Below are 18,105 nucleotides of genomic sequence, written 5' to 3'. Positions count from 1 at the left end.
TTCAGCCTTCTTGTCCAACCTCACGAAGACATTCAATTTATGTTTGAGTGGCAATTCTAGATTTTCCCCCTTTTTGCTTCTTTTTTTCCTCTTTGGCAGTCTTTTGCAGTCTCCCAGTTGCACATTGCATATGATAGAGGAAGAAATAAACACTGCATGGCAAAATCAAACCAGCAAAGCACAAGTCTCCCACAACTAGCTTTCACTCATTATAAATGGAGAATAAGAACTCTTAATGCTGTTAAGCATTACTTATTCAGCCACACTCTCCATTGAAGCTACAGTAGATCTTTGTATTAAGACATTCTGCTATATTGAAAGAAAGGAAAGGAGGCATAGTACGCCCATATCTCAGCCCACTGTTAGGAAGTTCTTTAGATACTCTAGAGCTTTGTAAATGACATTAGATGAACCGGTCGTGATAGCATAAAGAAACTTCATTCAAAACCTCTGTTTGTCAGTGTTTCCACTGTCACCCACACAGTGAAGGAAAATGGACCACTTCCAGGCTGCAAACTCTAACTCTGTTATAGCAGAGGTGTTTCACTCTTTCTCTCCAATGATTGTTCTTTTATATATATAAAAAAAAAGAAAATGTAGATAATACTTCCAAAAAACCTCCGTTCAAACTCTTCCGGACCTAACAGAAAATAATCTTTAAAAAGGCTTTGTGGTTCAATATATGGGCATACCAACCTTAAACTTTGATAGACATTTCATACCTTTATAAAATACTGCACACCTACTGTATATAATCATGTATTTCTTTGCGCAGGGGGAGCCAGGCTTAGAAGGAGAAGCTGGGCCAGCAGGACCTGATGGAACGAAGGTAAGAATAAGCTGAGCTGTGATGCACTGAGTTAAGGTCAGAGTCAGACAGGCAAAATGTTGTATTGCACTGTTGGGTAAGACCTCTCTAGTATCAATTAGACCTGTACTGAGCACACTTGTGCAGGACTGTGCCACTAGCCCAGCTTTGCCCAAGGGTAGTATGGCCTGAATCGGAAATGGGATGGTTTAGTTTCTTTGCTGCTTTTCATATACAATTTAATCACAGTCATGCTTCCTGCATTTCTGTCCTTTTGACTTCAAGGAGATAAACATGGATGATGAGAAAGTGGAATCAAAGTAGAAACATTCAGGTTGAAAAAGTGCATGTTCAGCAATGTGGCTTTTAGTAGTAGTAGTACTTTTACAGCAGTATCTTTTGTATCTTCATTGTTTGTAGAGATGTTAAACACAGACTTTCTAAACAAGCATGAAACTACTGATGTCTTGCAGCATAGTTAAAATCTAAAATATGAGCTCTTCCAGAAATGGCATTATAACCTGTATAGGCTAAATGCTGTACATTGCCCTTACAAATCCTGTTTTGTCATGTGGCACCTTTGTGTGGCACATTTGGGAATCACACACCGATTTATTTATGATGGCTCAACTTTTGTGATAACAATCAATTGTTCAAGTCAGATTCTCAGACAAAATAAACTTCTGGATTCGGTTTTAAGTGCCTGTCATATCCTTTTAAATTTAAGAAGACCAGAAAGTGTCAACACAATCCTATATTTTGGGTGTCTTTCCAGTGCTTTCTGGACATGCATGAATGGAGCATGCATTTCCTTAACAAGAGAACAGCCAAGAATGATGTATTTTCCAGGTTAAATTGTTAGCAGTTTTTTTTTTCTAAAATTGCTTTCCCTTGCCAAGGGAAAAGAGCAGGCTGATAGTAATTGTAAGAGAACAGCCCTTCGGATCTGGCAAGAAACACTGAAATTAAAATGGAAAAATCTTAAGTAGAAGAAAACTCCCCCTAACCTTTGTCTTTGGTTCATACTGATTATGACAATTCCTTTCATTTACATTGCACTTTTCATCCCAGTGCTTTACACATAAAAAATGACCCACTTCTTTCACCACTAAAGAGCAGCACCCACTTGGGTGGTACCTAGCATGTGCCAACAGCTCAACTACACAGCAGACCTGGTGGAGAAACTAATAATTGCTCATTTACAGTAACTGGCTTAGGGAGAACTTTAGGAAGGCCAGACTGTACAAGTTTAGAGTGGTATTTATCCAGGAGACTGGGATTATCACTCCTAGTCAGAGCTGTGCCTATGGGATCTTTAATGTCCTAGTACCCAAAACCCAAAACGAGGTTTCTCATCCAAAAGCCAACACCTCTTGCCCCAGGTCTCTATACGGGAGCACTGATTTGGAAACTCTGGTCCGTTGGGAAGACAACCACCTACTTTCAGCAGCAACATGGTTGTCCCTGGTCATCAACCATTCAGGAACTATCAGACCACATCGAGCTACACGACTGCTACTTGTTTGTGGCTGCTTAACAGAACTGGATGAAAGAGTAGCAGAATAAATATGAGGAGGTTACATCGAGAGAAACAGGGCCTTCTCCTTATTTCAGTCTTGACAGTTAAACATCACTGTCTGAATGTGACGAAGTCACACTATAAGAGACAAACCGGCGTCTGCAACAGTTTCTCAGAGGCAATGTAACAACCTGTCTGTATAAGCATGTGTCTCTAATTGAATTGGCATTCGTTGTTTGATTGGAAACAACTGGGAAAACCGTATGGTGGGTCACTGTAAGAGAATCCAAAAGTCTGGAATGAACTCCCTCATAACCGGAGATCAAATTTCAATAATTTAAGCACAGAGGGCTGTCATGATAAATATTCTGCCACCTAATATATTAATACATTTTAATTACATCAGTGGCTTATTTAATTAGAGTGTTTTGTTTCATTTTCATTTTAACTAGCAAATCTGCCTGAGAGTCAGCAAGTTGAACAGTTGCAGATCTCTGGGCCTTGGGTTTTGAATTGAAACCCATGTGACATTAAAAATGTGCATCATAAATCTTCTAGGTGTGGTATTTTCTAATTTTTGCTTCACAGCTGCTTGGGGTGGGGGGTGTTCTTTTGCAGATGTAAACAGCTGCCTTTTATTTTGAACAGAAAGCATCTTTTGTTCCACTGGTTTCTTGGGCATAGTTTCTCAGCTCTGCTGTCATCTGATTAAAGATGTTCCACATTTGCTGCAAATTAGCAGAAGGCTGATGGGGAGCCAGTGGGTATTCTGTGTGAAGCGATTTTGGGATCTCGTGCAAGATTCAGGCTAATAAAGGGTTTATAGTCACACACGATACTCAGTCATCCATGGTTGTGCTTTTTTAGGGTGAAAAGGGGGACATGGGACCTGAGGGGGAGAAAGGAGAGAAGGGTGAAATTGGCCTGAAAGGAAAGGAAGGCACTCCTGGAGATCCAGGGCTGACAGGCGTCAGGGTAAGACAAACTGTGAAACAGTCGGTGAATTCACCACAACGGACTTCCAGAGATTAATTAAATGAGCTGGTGCAAATCAAATTGTTTACCAAGGTATTACTAATAATTAAGGTTTTTGTCATGGTTCCTACTGTTCTTATGATAAATAGCAGCAGCAGTCGTAGTAGAAATCGGTCCTCAAAGCCTTTGCGCTACATTCACAACTAAGGAAAAAAAACTGCTGAAGAGCTATTTTATAGGAACAATGAACACAGTTGGGTGTTGTGTATTCAGGAAAGCTACCCATAGAATAAATGTCTGTATGCATGCGGATCTAATGTTTAAGGCATAAAGAGTGAAGAATATCTGAATTAAGTTTTACTTTCAATAGTAAGAACACCACTGTGGGACATCGTAAATGAGATATCCCCCGTTTTCATCACTTTCCAAAGGAACCATATGTTGTCGGACACAATTGTCATTTTAAAGGCACCAGTCGGCATCTAGTAGTCAGATATGACTCGTAACAGTGTAGAACTCTACAATATTCTGAGAGATTGCAACAAGGCCAGATGTCCTACATCATCTAATGGTCTCTTTACAAATAGCTGAGCTGGGCTTGACTTGACGACAACCTTATAATGTCCTAGAAAGACATGTGGGAATAATGTGAATGAGATTTTTTAAATGGTTAAAAACAATGCTATTTGATGTACAAGTTAATGTAAAAACATTTCACGTGATTTCAAAACCTTTTTGATGGATACATTGAAAGCCAGATTTACGACTACCTGAAAGCTCCCATATGGATGCCTTGCTGTATTGGAAGACCAATATGTTGCCAGAAATGTTTATTAACCAGTGGTGGTTATAATCAAGGTTATCCTTTATTTATTTTCTAGGGTCCAGAAGGAAAACCAGGAAAACCAGGTGAAAGAGGAAAACCAGGCAGAAAGGTACAGGGATAGTGTCATCTTTCTGCCAATCTAAAAAAAGAGTGCTGGATTTTGTTCTCCTGAACAGGGATGCACCTCACGGATACTGCTGTGATCACAAGTGTCATGTGAAAAGTCTTTGTGTTCGTTTTTCTACGTTTCCATGTTTCAGCTGCTGCAAGTATGACTACCTGCAAAATGAAAAGCTCAAATGAAAGTGCCATTTGTTACACAACAGCAGAGCTTGCTAAGTTTGGTTCAGTCTTGGTCCAATGTCGTGTGAAGTGTTGACCAAACATCATTTAAGTTTAGATTGGCAGAGTTATGGTTGGGTAATGTTCATAATGTTTCATACTGTAATACTGACAGAGCATTCAGTATTCTTATGTGGATTTATGAAAAAAATGGATTTGGTCCAAACAAATATTGGTCTATCATAGAGTCAGGTTGGCAAGGTCATAGCTGAATTCATGATGTTGGCCCAAGGTTATAGTACACACTTTGTCAATGTTGGTTCAATGCCCAAGAGACAAAGTGATGTTCGGCCAGTATTTCTTTACTATAAGTTGCTGGACCAAATTTAGCCTTCTAGCTGGGTTCCAAACCAGTCTGCGACTGCAAGATCTGAAAGGCTACAAAATTCAAAATATTTAATAAAGACATAACTGTTGTCAGAACCAATTCCAGATGGGGAATATTGAAAACTCACTTCAACTGGTAAATTGGTTTAGCAATAAGGTGATCATTGGATTTCACTATATCTGAGAATGTGTTGGTTCTTTTCTTTGCAGGGCAGCAAAGGCCATCAGGGTCATCTTGGAGAGACAGGGACCATTGGTGAACAGGGGGCAGCGGGCTTTGCAGGACCAAAGGGATCCAGAGGAACTATTGGGCCCATGGTGAGACAGTGGAAATCCAATGTCCATCTGAATTAACAGCTGCCGAATTAAATGCTGCCTGCAGGAGTCTTGAAAGCTCTCATGGTTGAGAGGATCTGCAAAAAAGAAGAAATAGATACTGGGAAAATATTTTTGCGGGTCTTTCAGTGTCAAAAAATAATGTACTTTTTCGAAAAAAGCAGTTAGACTGACAAAAAATGATACAGTAAGATTACCCCTTACTATATAGATGTAAAACAGTTCTAAAGTGGGTATTTTCACTATATGATTCTGGACAAAGGTTTCCTGGTGATACGGTTTTCCACACCACCAGGACTCTGTGTAATCTTGTATATTGTGCAATACGATGTCGTGACGTTCTGTTTATTTTAATTGCATTGAAATACTTCCCTGTGTTGTGAGACACTTGGAAAGAGACTTAGTTTGCGGTTCCTCCCCATTAATCACTAATGCCAAGACAGATGAGGATTATGGTGCTGCCAACTGAGTAATGAGGTTGCTGCTATGTCATTCAGCAGAATCCCATGTATTCATGTTTCTAAGCAATGGCAAACAAAGTGCTACTTGTATACAGTAGTAAAGGCTGGTGATTCCTAAGTGATCAAGAGGAGAAGATACTGCTTAAAAATGATACAGGACAATAGGACTCACCATGGCAGTATTTTTCATTTTGCATGCCACAGTGCAGTTTGAGTTCATTGATGTATCAATACAGCCTCTAGTTTTTATCGGCAACTACTTCCTGTTAATTGATCTCTGAAATAACTACTTTGAAGATTTCAGAGTTACATCATGCATGTCCTGTAGAACCCAAATTGAGAGATGTTTGTATTTTTCTTTTGTTGGAATATTTGAATTGTTACTTTTTTTTGGTATGTTTTCTAGTTTACTATCTAACATAACTAATCAAAATATTCCTAGAAGCTTCAGTCTTGCATCTTGCAGAACCTAATAAGATCATTGCCTGGGAGCAATACAATGTACTGTACATGCAAAATGAAATCCAGTCATACATACATGCTTGAAAGATTGTATATAGAATATTTTGAAAGTGGTCTTGTGGATCCATAAGGTACTTTTTAATGTGACATTCCTGAAATGTGCCACTAAAAATGACAGATTTCCTGAGGATCTTGGCTCCAGCCGCCTTTGAATATTTCTTGTTCGGAAACAAGCACATACAGTATCACTACTTTCCCTTCAGGAATTCCTCCAAAGGAAAAGCACATGAGGTTTCTTGAAGACTTAATTTAGAGCCATAGACTCCTTCTGATAACTATCCAGGGTTTTATTCTTGAAACCTATCCATGTGCAGAACAGTTTTATTCAGTGCTGGAAGTGTGCATTGGCACAATCGCTTTGCAAAGAGGAAATCGTTTAAAGAGGATCCGTTAGAATACGTTTCCACTGGATTATAAGGAACTTGATGAATGCAAATGCTGTTTACAGGGTCCCCCAGGCAGAATGGGACAGCAAGGGGAACCAGGCTTACCAGGGTATGAGGTATGGACAACGTGCAGTAAAGTTTGTCGTGATAGCTAGTCCAGGTCACCACTCGCCGTCTTGAATTGTGTAAAATTTAGAAACGCCAGTGGCCCTTTGAACTGAATTGTCTTTCCTTCTGAAAGTGAACTAAAGAATGGTGTTGATACCAACAATGCGTATTTATCTGGTCTCTGCTGAAATTTCTGTCCCCTGTCTACTAAAGACGTCGATAAAATTGGATAATACTGTACCTTAGGCTTATAACAAATGAGTGCCCCGGAATTAGTTTGCTGTGTAGGCATTTAGTTTCAGGTCAACTGGTGAACAATTGATGTTGTCAGATTAAATTAAAATATACCAATACTAAAAATTATCATTAAAATAATAAAAATGTCAAATATCAGCTATATATTGCCGCTTAATAATACGGAATGTACTGTACAGTGTTTGTTTAATATTTCCACATATCTTGTTGCTATTGGATGTTAACATGGTACTGAATGCCTCTTACCACATAGACCTACACTACATAGTATGAAGCCTCACATGCAGCCAGTGTTGCCATAATTGAGATTTTGTTTCACTGTGCTGCGCGTTCATGGTCTCCCTGGTTTTGTTGTTCTCTCTTGTGTACAGGGTCACCAAGGTCCACAGGGCCCAATGGGACCACCTGGACCCAAAGGAGAAAAGGTAGTCTTCCCACAGCCTCTGCCTAATGACTTTGCTGATCCAAATTAGTGGAGTGTAAACTTTCCTTTGGCTGGATCCCAACAGTGAAAGCTAAGACACAGAAACCTTTCAGAGAAGGGTAGTCCTTCTGGAGCGACAAGGTTCCTTGTTGCTTTTAAATGTTTCTGGTCAGTTTGCAAATGTGTTTTTTTTTTTGTTTGAAGGTGAATGCTTGTTTGTTTAATCATGAAGCTTCTTCTTTTGTAAGGATAATATATTTCAAGGATTATATATTATGTTATGATAAAAAAAAAACATCACAACTACACATCAGGCTTCTCTTTTTCACTAGAAAAAGTCCTAAAAAAATCAAAACAGAAATGAAACATCCAAACCTCCCTTTGTCTTGATTTTATGGATATCAGTACCTCAGATCGTCTCGACAAAGCAGGGTTCATACTTTAACCTAGGCTTTTTCATGTACTGTGGGTCTTCACTTTCCAAAACGTATTTCTTTGTGTTGAGCGCAGGGTGTTAACTATACCAGAATCTACAGGAAAAGATCAAATAGCCTTACAAGAGCCAAGGCATGCAAAAACATGCATGGGAGTGAATATTTAAATGTTTAGTTCTAAAGAAAATTGTACGTTTCTCCCCCTTCAACGGGGCTACCTGCAGTTTTCCACTCTTTTCTCACTCTATAAATTGTCATTTTTTTAGACGAGAGTCTTGCCAACACAAAATGCTGACTTGATCAGAAACTTCTCTATGTAGTTTTTGTCTGTAATGCAAAAAACATGTTGCGCTTCATACAAAACCTACAGTGGTAGTTTCCAGGCTACGCTTTTTGACAACGCACATGTATAGCACATGTACGGCGAAACAATGCAGATTCATGTCGTTAATAAATAACTTATACAAAATAAGGATCCCACCTGCAAAAATGTCCTGAGAGACCGTGTTTTGCAGATGGGATAGCGTACATGTTCTGCTGACATTCCTTCTATGGGTCGAATTTGCCTCACCAACAAGTACATTCTGCAAAGTGGAAGTTAGAATCTCCCTCTTTTACTGGTTTGAGACTTATCTTGAGAAAGGTTGTGACCTTTTGCTGGCACTTCTGGAGTTGCACAGTGAATGTAAAACCAGCAAAAACACAGGAAATACTTAACAATGTACACTCATCTCAATATGCTTTGCTTTCCACAGGGGGAACAGGGGGATGATGGGAAGACAGAGGGGCCTCCTGGTTCTCCAGGAGACAGAGTGAGTCTGATTTAACAGCAATGCCGTTACAATTTTTTTTTTTCTGGTGCTCCGGACTTAGAAATGAAAATATTGTTTCTTTTTTCTGGTGCGTTCAGGGTCCTGTTGGAGACAGAGGGGACAGAGGCGAATCAGGGGACCCAGGCTATCCAGTAAGTGCCAAAAATGAATCTAAAACCTGTTCTGGTTAATTTCCGCCACATTTTGCTTTGCCCTCTTGTTACCATAAAGCCCCCGTGATTTCCTGAGGGGAAACAAACTTATTTGTTAACATTGAGGAGGTGTGGTAATTAACCATCTGTACTTTAAATGAGAAGAATATTATTATTAATACGCTTAGTCATAAGTGTAAACTAATTGATCATTAATAGAAGCAATTTCTTGATAGATTCTTGGCACTGTTTCAGTGTTGTGTTTGGATATTGCCGGCAATAAACAATTTACAAATGGAATTTGCAGCTCCTAAACTAAAGTGTTAGAGTAATTGTAGTTTAAATGAAATTGGAACATGTAGAATATAAATATTTAGCTAAATGGTTGGATAGTGCTCATTGCAAGTTCCAAGTCAAAGTCTTGATTTCCTCTATTGAACCAAATCTAGTTTTATTTATTCAAGTGAAATAGTAAGTTCAAATATCTGGACTCCCCATCTTGGACTGTGGTGGTGTTGTTCACAGGACTGCTTCCAAAGCTGGTTTGGGAAACTTGATATTTTATCAAATTTTGTCATGAGTTTTTTGATTGGGGCACCCAGTCACACTAATTGTGGTTGTTATTGATTGATTCTCTGCATACTAGATGAATGTGTAATTGGTTTAAACTTTATCAGATTTTTAATTAGGAAAACATTCTATCTTCATAAATTATTGCAGTTCTCTGTACCAACCATAAGATGCAGTCCTTTTTCCAAAATCAACCTGCCAAAGAGCAGTTACCAAATTTGGGTACACCGTACTGTACTGTATGTCACTTTAAGCTGCCACTGCCAATAACTTGAACAATATCTAATTTCAGTATTCCTGCCTAACTTACACTGTTAACAATGCCAAATCCTGTTATGCATTGACTTTTTTATTGTTTCCTCTGCAACAATTTATTCACTAATATTATTATTATTATTATTATTATTATTATTATTATTATTATTATTATTATTCCATTACAGCATTTTCTCCCAAATTCCCCCATGTGCCTTCATCAAATTATTTTTAATAATAATAATAAAGAGAATATATTTCATCTTCAATGATGCAGTTTGTAAGGAGTTTCCATTAATAGCCATGTTAGACTGCAATGTTGTTTCACAAGCTGCATTTAGACTTAAAAGTAGCAGAAAAGAAAGAAAATGAATTTATTCAAATGAAATGCTGTTCACTGTTGCATAATTGTGCATTCCAGTAACTCCTTCTGCTTTTTGTTAATCGATCAAATCTGTGTTCATTGGAAATATAATAATTGCCAGACTGGTCTTCAGATGAGAGTCAAGGTGTGAACCTGAACTTGTTTTCATCTCTTCCAAGATGATTTAGACCCACTGACCTTGAATGTCTGAGCTCAAAAGCTACAAAAGTTGCCTTTTTTGAGAACAAGATATTTTGTTTTTGCTATATTTGTAAAAATGTCCATTTTACAGGGTCACCAAGGGCTGGACGGAGAAAGAGGCAAGTCTGGAGCCCCTGGGATGCCTGTAAGTGCACACTTTATTTCCATTCTGTACTTCTATTATACTTTGATCTTATGTTCTGTACTTCCTACTTTGGCATTTGTCATAATAGTAATTCCTTACACTTTTTTCTGGACACTCCACTCAAAGCGCTTTACAGGTAATGAGGAATCCCACTATCACCACCAGTATGTCTCATCCGAGAGAACAGCACCTTTTTACGGTATAGTGTCCCCATCGCTATACTGTGGCATTAGGACCCACACAGACAGCAGGGTGAACACCCTGCTGGCCCCACTAACACCATTTCCAGCATCAACACTGGATATAAACACTGGGTATAGGGACACTGAACTAGCTTATCTTCTTGAAGGTGCAACATAATGAATGAAGCATCTTAATTTTATTCCACTATGAAAGATATGGATTTTCTGTTGAGGTGATGCTTAGCAATCAAAAAGAGGTTGTGTGGACCTGGTCGGTTTTTGTAGATGCTGTCATTACCTCATCAATCTGCAGTGCTTACTGCTGCCCTTCTAGCTTAAAATACTGAGCTGCTTTTTTGGGAAATTGATAGCTCCTGAACTCAGAAGATTGCCTTTATTCTTCTATTTCTTAAGGGGAATCCTGGACCTCCAGGACAACCAGGACCTAAAGGATCTAAGGGTTATGAGGTATGAACAGCGGATTTCTAAAGATGCTATATGAAAACCGAAAAACCTCCATTTTTAACTTTACCTGTAGTAGTACTTCACTTCCTGTTGTCGACATAACAGTTCAGTTCAACCTTTATAGTGTTTGCTAAAATGTACTTAAATGTCTTGTGTCTCAGATCTGATGTGAAATGGAGGTTTGTTCCGAAATTTATTTGAAACGACTTCCAGCGGTGGCAGATTTGAAACGGCCAAGATAGCCTTAAAAAGAGGTTTTGGAGAACATACTCGGGCTGCTGCCTATAAATTGTATCAAAATAATGACTACATTTTAATTAGGTTATTAAGTGTTTTGTTGCAATACAGAGTAATGAATTAAGTTTCTTTAAAAAAACTAAAATATGCAATGCTCTTGTCCAGTTAATTTCCCCGAGAACCTTCACTATTCTCCTAAAACTGCTAAGAAACTCAGTGTAGGAAATCTGTCCTGTTGCTCACTTTCCCTCAAAGTCATTGCTGTCTGCACCCCCAGTTAATTTGCCATTGATGGAACAGGCCAATTTGCTCAAAATTAATTGCTCTGAATGTTAATCCCGAGCACCGTTATATGATGTGAAGGCGGCTGCTTCAGTGGAGTAAAACTCTGCAGGACTCCATTTCGGTTTGAAATTTCACTCGTCTCTCCTGCCAGGATCCTTTCAGCTCTTCATTTTAGCGCTTTGATTATACCTTTAATCCAGATCATCTGAAACGCAGTAGGGCAGCTTTTGAAAGCTGAGAGATACCATCAAAACACAAGTCTCTATTAATGATTTTCTGATGGATGATTTCAGAGTAGGCACCATCACTCAAGCAAGCAATTCCTTCATTGTTTCAGCAGATTTACTGTATGTTGTGTGCGAGTCTGAAGAGGAATGCTTCGTAACCCCTTCTGCGTAGCTGCACTGCTTTATTGACGTTGGACCTTGTGGTTGTGGGGGGACATCAGTTTCTGTTCTCTTCTGTTTCAGGGCCAGAAAGGAAAACAAGGGAGCCGGGGAGAAGCTGGAAGCAGAGGCCCGCCAGTAAGGGGAAAAGACTTTCATCTTGCCATTCACTGGAGCAGGCTTCTTCAACCCTGTAGAGCCTCAGTCCATTCATTCTTATAGACCATCCCAAATAGCCTGATATTTAAAGATTATGAACACTCGTTCCTAGCAATCGATCAAATAAGCAAGTAACATTTCAATGAAGGGAACATTAGTCCTCAGGGACTGAAGGATTTTCTGATTTGTGTTCCAAATGATCTTTAAAATACTTAATTAAACACCACCTGCTTAATTGATTATAGTTAAATAACTCAAGCCCTTTAGAAATTGCTTATTTAAATGCTACTTTTAGAATCTTCAGAACCAGGACCGGGAATTCCCTGCTTTGGAGCATATATCACACATACAGATATTAGTGCTGCTCTGCATTTGTGCAACATAACTCATGCCAGGCATTTGCAAATGTTGCATGAAATGGCAGGTGTACAGTTGGTGTACTGTGTTCAAAGTCACAACTTTGAAACAGCAAAAACCCAGAGATGGTCAATGCTTAATTTAAATTGCATCAAAACATATGCAGTGTATTATTTACCAGAGGTATATTCCAGAGAGCTTGAAGTGTTTGTTTTAACATTTTTTGCAATGCATAGTTTAATGCAATCCCTTCAAGGATATAAATGTTGTTGAAGTTTTAATTGGAGGTTTATTAAATCTGTGACACACTGACACCTAAAATGCTTCACGGGTTGAAACCATCTAATTTCAGCTGTGAACCACTTGTACTATTAAGCCTTACAGTGGACAGGTTCTGTGGGGTTTCGAGATAAAACAAAGCACCTCAAAGGTAATCCTGCTGCCTGTTGCGTTACAGGGCCCAATTGGACCTCCCGGGCCACGGGGTGTGGTGGGACGACAGGGTCAAGAGGGTGTCCCTGGTGTAGATGGAATCCCAGGCAAGGATGGGAGTAAAGGAATGCCGGTAAGGGAATTTCCCGAACCTTCAAATCGTCCTGCAGTCTCCGTACACGGTCCTAACTTTACATACAGTGACTGCAATACATTGAAATGTATTATAAAGGACCCATTCTTCAACAAATCGTGAAACGGTCAAACATTCAGTTTGGCCCGATCACAAAATGCTACAACTCATATCGAATGCAGTCAGGAATGTTCCTATCAAAATCTGAATCCCTGCTGAATGATCCTGAGATTTAAATTTGGCTTCGGCAATTTATACGGGTTTCATATGGAGAAAAATACAGTGAGAATTCTGATGTTCACTTAATCATTTTTTCACGGATTACTCCATCTCCAACAGTTATTTAGAAGGGGCTATTTATTTCAAGTCTTTGTGTTTTGTGTTTTTGTAATACAAGTATGACTGCTAATACAATGCCATTTATTCAAATGTAGTGCATTTCTGGCATTCTAGTGCATATTTTGCTGCAAAAACTTGCAGCAAAAATGCATACCTCATGCCATTTATAGATACTTAATATATAATGGATGTATACATTTTATTCTCTACATTTGTATGAGCCAACCCAACTGGTTGTGGGGTTCATCACTCCTCCAGTAAAAATACATACTGTGTGCTCCGCTTCAAAACCTTACCGCACTTTTTCCACTGCAGTCAATCACTCAGCTGAGTCACACACAAAGTTTTTGGACTTCTCTCACTAAGTGACTGTTGTGAAAAAAGAAAAAGCTTACGGCCTCTCATGGTGTTCACATTTTTGGAACAGTTCTTTTCTCTCTGGTGGTCTTCCTGAATAGCACCTCGACTGTCCCCTCTCGTGCATTTCCCTCGGCTTTTGTCTTTGTCTGAACAATATAACTATATAACTGGAGGACTGAAAAAGAAACCTGGCAGTTACCTGAATTTATTCTGTTAATGTACATTGAAATGCAATAATACTGCAAAAGCTCCAACAAAATAGCCCTGCTTGGAATATATGTGTAGCTGCTCTAATGCACCTTCAGAAACAGCAGCTCTCTTGCAGAGATCAGATTCAAGCCCGGGTGGCTAGAAAACGCCGGCGGAGCTCGGGTCATTCGATATGCGTTCCAGCTGGTGCTCCATTCGCTCTGCCCTTTGTCTGTGTCTGCAGGGGGAGCAGGGAGACGATGGCGAAATCGGCCTCTCTGGGAATGTGGGCCATCGTGGCAAAGTGGGTCCGACGGGCCTCCCTGGTGCTCAGGGCTCACCTGGGTTCAAGGTACCGACAGGAGGGAGAACGCGGGATGTTATCTGCGCGGTGCCCAACTGGATGGCACGCGGACGGGATGAGAAAAAACATCCAAGAAACAGTCATCGGTTCATCGGGTTTCATGATTCCACACAGACAGGACCCTAAGCATACAAGCGTCTGTTTTAGCCTGCGCTCTGTCTGAAAGAGCCCATCCTTCAACTTGTTGGTTAAAGCCGTTTTGTCTCCCTCGAAGGCTCTTAGCTCAGCTTACCGCTTACCAGAGAACACGATTCACAGTCGCTCTTCAAGTTGAACACCAGGGAAACTATCTGAAAGTCACCAGCAACCCATATTCTTCTTTCTGGTCTTTCTCTCTGGCCTCAAGACGTGTGTCGTTTCTCTGTTTTTAACCCCTTAATGGCAAATAGAAGAGATGTTGAATTTTTTAAAAAGGCAAAATTCCATGTACAGGCCTATATGCCACATTCAAAAAGACAGCTTTTGGCTTCCTTAACAAGAACATTCCTCCTCATTTTATACGTTTATCTACATAGCATCAGTAATGGCCAAAGCTATAAATGCAAACCTTTAGGAGGGATTAGTTATTGATAGGTCAATGAAATATTAAAATATTTACGTGATCGGAAAATACTTGGGCTTTGTCACTGCGAGATGCTGCATTTCTGGAAGGTGGGGGTTGACTTTGAACTTTGCAATTTCCGCCTTCTGTCGTGACACGGTAGTAGTGATAAAGGTGTCCCGATAGTGTTTAGAAAATGTCTGTTGCAAAGGTGATTGGTGATGACGATTTTAAATGAGTTCTTTCCTCCATCTAGGGAGAGAGGGGCTTGCCTGGTCAAGCCGGTCCCCCCGGAAAGCGAGGATTTAAGGGAGGAATGGGAATGCCAGGGAAACAGGGAGATCCAGGATCCAAAGGGCAGCCGGTAAGGAAACACACAGGGCTGGTGTCTTTTTACGGATTCTATCAGATATACTGTACAGCAATTGGTTTTGGACAGACATTTACTTTGCATTTTTAAGGCAAAATCCCTTAACTCTTGCAAATGGTCACATTTCCTAGGAGGTGGGAATGAGAAATCCCAGTATACACGAGCACAAACGTTATGCACAAAACTATTTGCTAATGGCATTTTAAAGACTTTGTGTTTTACCTTATTCGTCATTATAAAACTCCCATTAGTGTAAATGGCCAACATGTAACAGGGCCAAATCTGTTAAACAAATATTGAAGTACAAACTTAAAACATTCCTAAGGTTCTTTATGTTTAACAGTAATGTGAAGAGTGCTGATTTTCTTTTTATCTTCTTGATTTCCAGGGTGACACTGGAGAACCAGGATTTCCAGGCATTATGGGCGTGTTTGGACCAAAGGTAGATTGTTTTATTTTCAGATTATTTATTTCACACAAGTATGATTATTACATATCCTTCTGCAATTATATTTAGATGTATAATTTGTTCTTATGTTCAGTCCAAATCTGTCCTGCTTCAAGGATACTGTTTCCAGCAACTACAGCACATAAAAAAGTTAATAAGCTCTTCGCAACAGAACATCTCTTGGTAGGTGATCCATTTCTGATCAGCAGACAGCGAGAAAGGCAAAGATCTACCGGGTCACATATCGGGCAACACACCTGAATAAGGGAAGTTCTGTAAAAAATTAGTACGGTGTTGATACCAATAACAACTCCCATTTAACCGTTTAAGTGCCGAAAGCAAATTTAAAATTAAGCCTCGGATAGAAATTGAGAGGCCTGTGGTTAAGAAGTTAAGAGCAGCAAAAAACAGGATTCCTTCCCACTGGGGTCAGTGAGCAGGAGCCAGTCCCAGCAAGCACTTGGTGGCTAAATCCATGGATGGGACGCTCCCACACGCATGAGCACATGGAGGAATTTAGAGACGTCAATCATCCTGGATGGAAAGTTTTTGTATTTCTGCTTAATTTTCCCATTTTAATTAAAACAAACCAGTGACAGTCATGGTATCCATGATATTGCATGGAGGAACAGTAACACATTTGATATGATGCTGCTACTAATTAATCAGTAATCATTTCCATTACCTTGTAGCAAAAATGCCTTTTCAGGTGGGGAAAAAAGCTGCAAAAAAGTAGTTCTCATATGAGTGTCCTAGAACTCCAGGACATAAATCAAAGAATCCCAGGATATTTAACAGGACTGGCCTTAAAAGGAGTCCTACTAGTCTTTTTAGTGTTTGTCTAGATATCTCACCTGAAATAAACCTCAGTGGACTAAACAGTGTTATTCTGTGAAGCAGAGAGGCAAAGTGTGCCTGCAAAAACACAGAATTTCCCTGGTACAGTGTTGTCCCTGTGTACTGTAGTTACTGTATCAGAAGACAGCCCTAACTCTTCTTCAGCAACTAATATTGATGAAGCAGTCAGCTATCAGGTCAAACATTCACATTTTGTTACAAGAAAGTTGTTACAAGTCATGGAACACTGAGTTTTTTAAGGTTTTAAGACCAGAATTTTGTTTTGTTTTAGGAAATATTCTATGAAAGCAAGAATAGTTTTTTTTTCACCATTTTAAACTTATGTTGTCACTGTTGTGCAACTCTCTCATTTTTACAAATTATATTGTCAACAGAAGGCTCTTTGTTTATTTAAAGTCTTTTTGCCAGAGGTTGAAGGTAGTGGAGGGCTGTAAGCATTTTATATTACTAGGGATCTTTTTATTGGAGCAAAACAAACTATCTCAATCTGTCTTGGCCATTGTGTGCCAATTGTATGAGATCCTGCTGTGCCTTGGGATACAGGCACTTACTCACAGTATGCTGCTTATTACAGAAATAGATGACAGTGTGTTATTTAGCTAGCTTTATTTCCTCCTATTAATCAGAGCTGTGCACGTTGTAAACATGGCATGACTCTGCGTTTTTAATCAATGCCATAAATTGGCTAAACATTGTCGAAGTAGCAGATGAAATTGAAAAAGATTTAGGTAAAATTCAAGACTGGGCAAACACCTGACAAATGGTATTAAATGTAGACAAGCATGGGGTTATTCATGCAGGAGGTAAATACATAACTTAAAAATACAAATGTGAAATGCTGAGATAGAAGAAACTATGAATGAGCTAAATAATATATTGAATAAACTTTTTTTATATAGTGCTTTTGTATAGTGGAATATATATATTATTCTATATATAGTGCTATGTAGAAGAATATAGTTTAAAGCATAGAAGTTAAATCAAGGGATGTTACATTAAAATTGTATATTACACAAGTATGGCCTCATGTAGAACATCATGAACAATTCTGATCACCATGATATAGAAAAAACTATTGCTGCTCTGCAGTCTGCCCCAAGAAGAGCAACTCCTGAGCCTGAAAGTCCTACACTCTCAGTCTAAGGAACTGAACGGTTTCAGTCTTGAACAAAGAGGTTTACAGGGGGAACTGACACGCGGATTCAAAATCCTCAAAGGCATCGACAAATTCAACTTTTCTTCAGAGTGAACGGTGAAACACGAATCCGAGAGCATGAGCTGAAACTCCATGGAAGTGCATTTAAAACCGAAAACTGGAAGGTTTCTTTCAAGAAACAACCGGAAGAGATCCTGGGATCAATTATCTACATATTACCAAATGGGCTGGAGGGGTCAAGTGGCCTCCTGTTGTTTGTAACCGACCTTATGTGATTAGAATTTTCAGTAGGTGAATGTCTTGAATATTGTGGAACAGGGTAAGAAAAGGACGAAGGATACTGCAGTTTCTCCAGAGGCATTTAGGATGAGAAGTGTTATATTGTCTTTGACTTCAATTACAGCTGTGTTTTCTAGGGGCCTCCAGGAGACTTTGGACCAGTAGGGATTCAAGGCCCTAAGGGACCACAAGGCCTGATGGCAAGTTCATTTCGACCTTTCTCCCCCATGTTTACTTATGTAAATGTGTGCTTGCGGCTTTCCGTCAGGCAATGAGTGCACTGTTCAATCTGGACTTTAAAAGAAGTAGACCTGAAAGTAGGCCAAGGCCTAAATCTAAATAA

At 39.4% G+C, this 18,105-nt stretch overlaps 1 protein-coding gene across 4 annotated transcripts in view; it reads left to right on the top strand.

The window, feature by feature from the left end:
• LOC102685690 (collagen alpha-1(XXVII) chain B) overlaps positions 1-18,105 on the top strand; it is a 155,604-nt gene that overhangs the window by 127,299 nt on the left and 10,200 nt on the right. For all 4 annotated transcript variants that reach the window (XM_015366777.2, XM_015366773.2, XM_015366775.2 and 1 more), the window contains exons 36-51: positions 776-829; positions 3,195-3,302; positions 4,184-4,237; positions 5,008-5,115; positions 6,565-6,618; positions 7,237-7,290; positions 8,479-8,535; positions 8,634-8,687; positions 10,169-10,222; positions 10,819-10,872; positions 11,862-11,915; positions 12,751-12,858; positions 13,991-14,098; positions 14,908-15,015; positions 15,410-15,463; positions 17,900-17,962. In XM_015366777.2, the coding sequence (XP_015222263.2) occupies positions 776-829; positions 3,195-3,302; positions 4,184-4,237; positions 5,008-5,115; positions 6,565-6,618; positions 7,237-7,290; positions 8,479-8,535; positions 8,634-8,687; positions 10,169-10,222; positions 10,819-10,872; positions 11,862-11,915; positions 12,751-12,858; positions 13,991-14,098; positions 14,908-15,015; positions 15,410-15,463; positions 17,900-17,962 (1,146 nt within the window). The remainder of the gene's footprint in view (positions 1-775; positions 830-3,194; positions 3,303-4,183; positions 4,238-5,007; positions 5,116-6,564; positions 6,619-7,236; positions 7,291-8,478; positions 8,536-8,633; positions 8,688-10,168; positions 10,223-10,818; positions 10,873-11,861; positions 11,916-12,750; positions 12,859-13,990; positions 14,099-14,907; positions 15,016-15,409; positions 15,464-17,899; positions 17,963-18,105) is intronic.

Source organism: Lepisosteus oculatus, chromosome 24 (assembly GCF_040954835.1).
Source record: "Lepisosteus oculatus isolate fLepOcu1 chromosome 24, fLepOcu1.hap2, whole genome shotgun sequence".
In the NCBI taxonomy this organism is placed as follows: Eukaryota; Metazoa; Chordata; class Actinopteri; order Semionotiformes; family Lepisosteidae; genus Lepisosteus; species Lepisosteus oculatus.
Note: the sequence above shows the minus strand (reverse complement) of the source record. Positions and strands in the feature narration are given on the sequence as shown.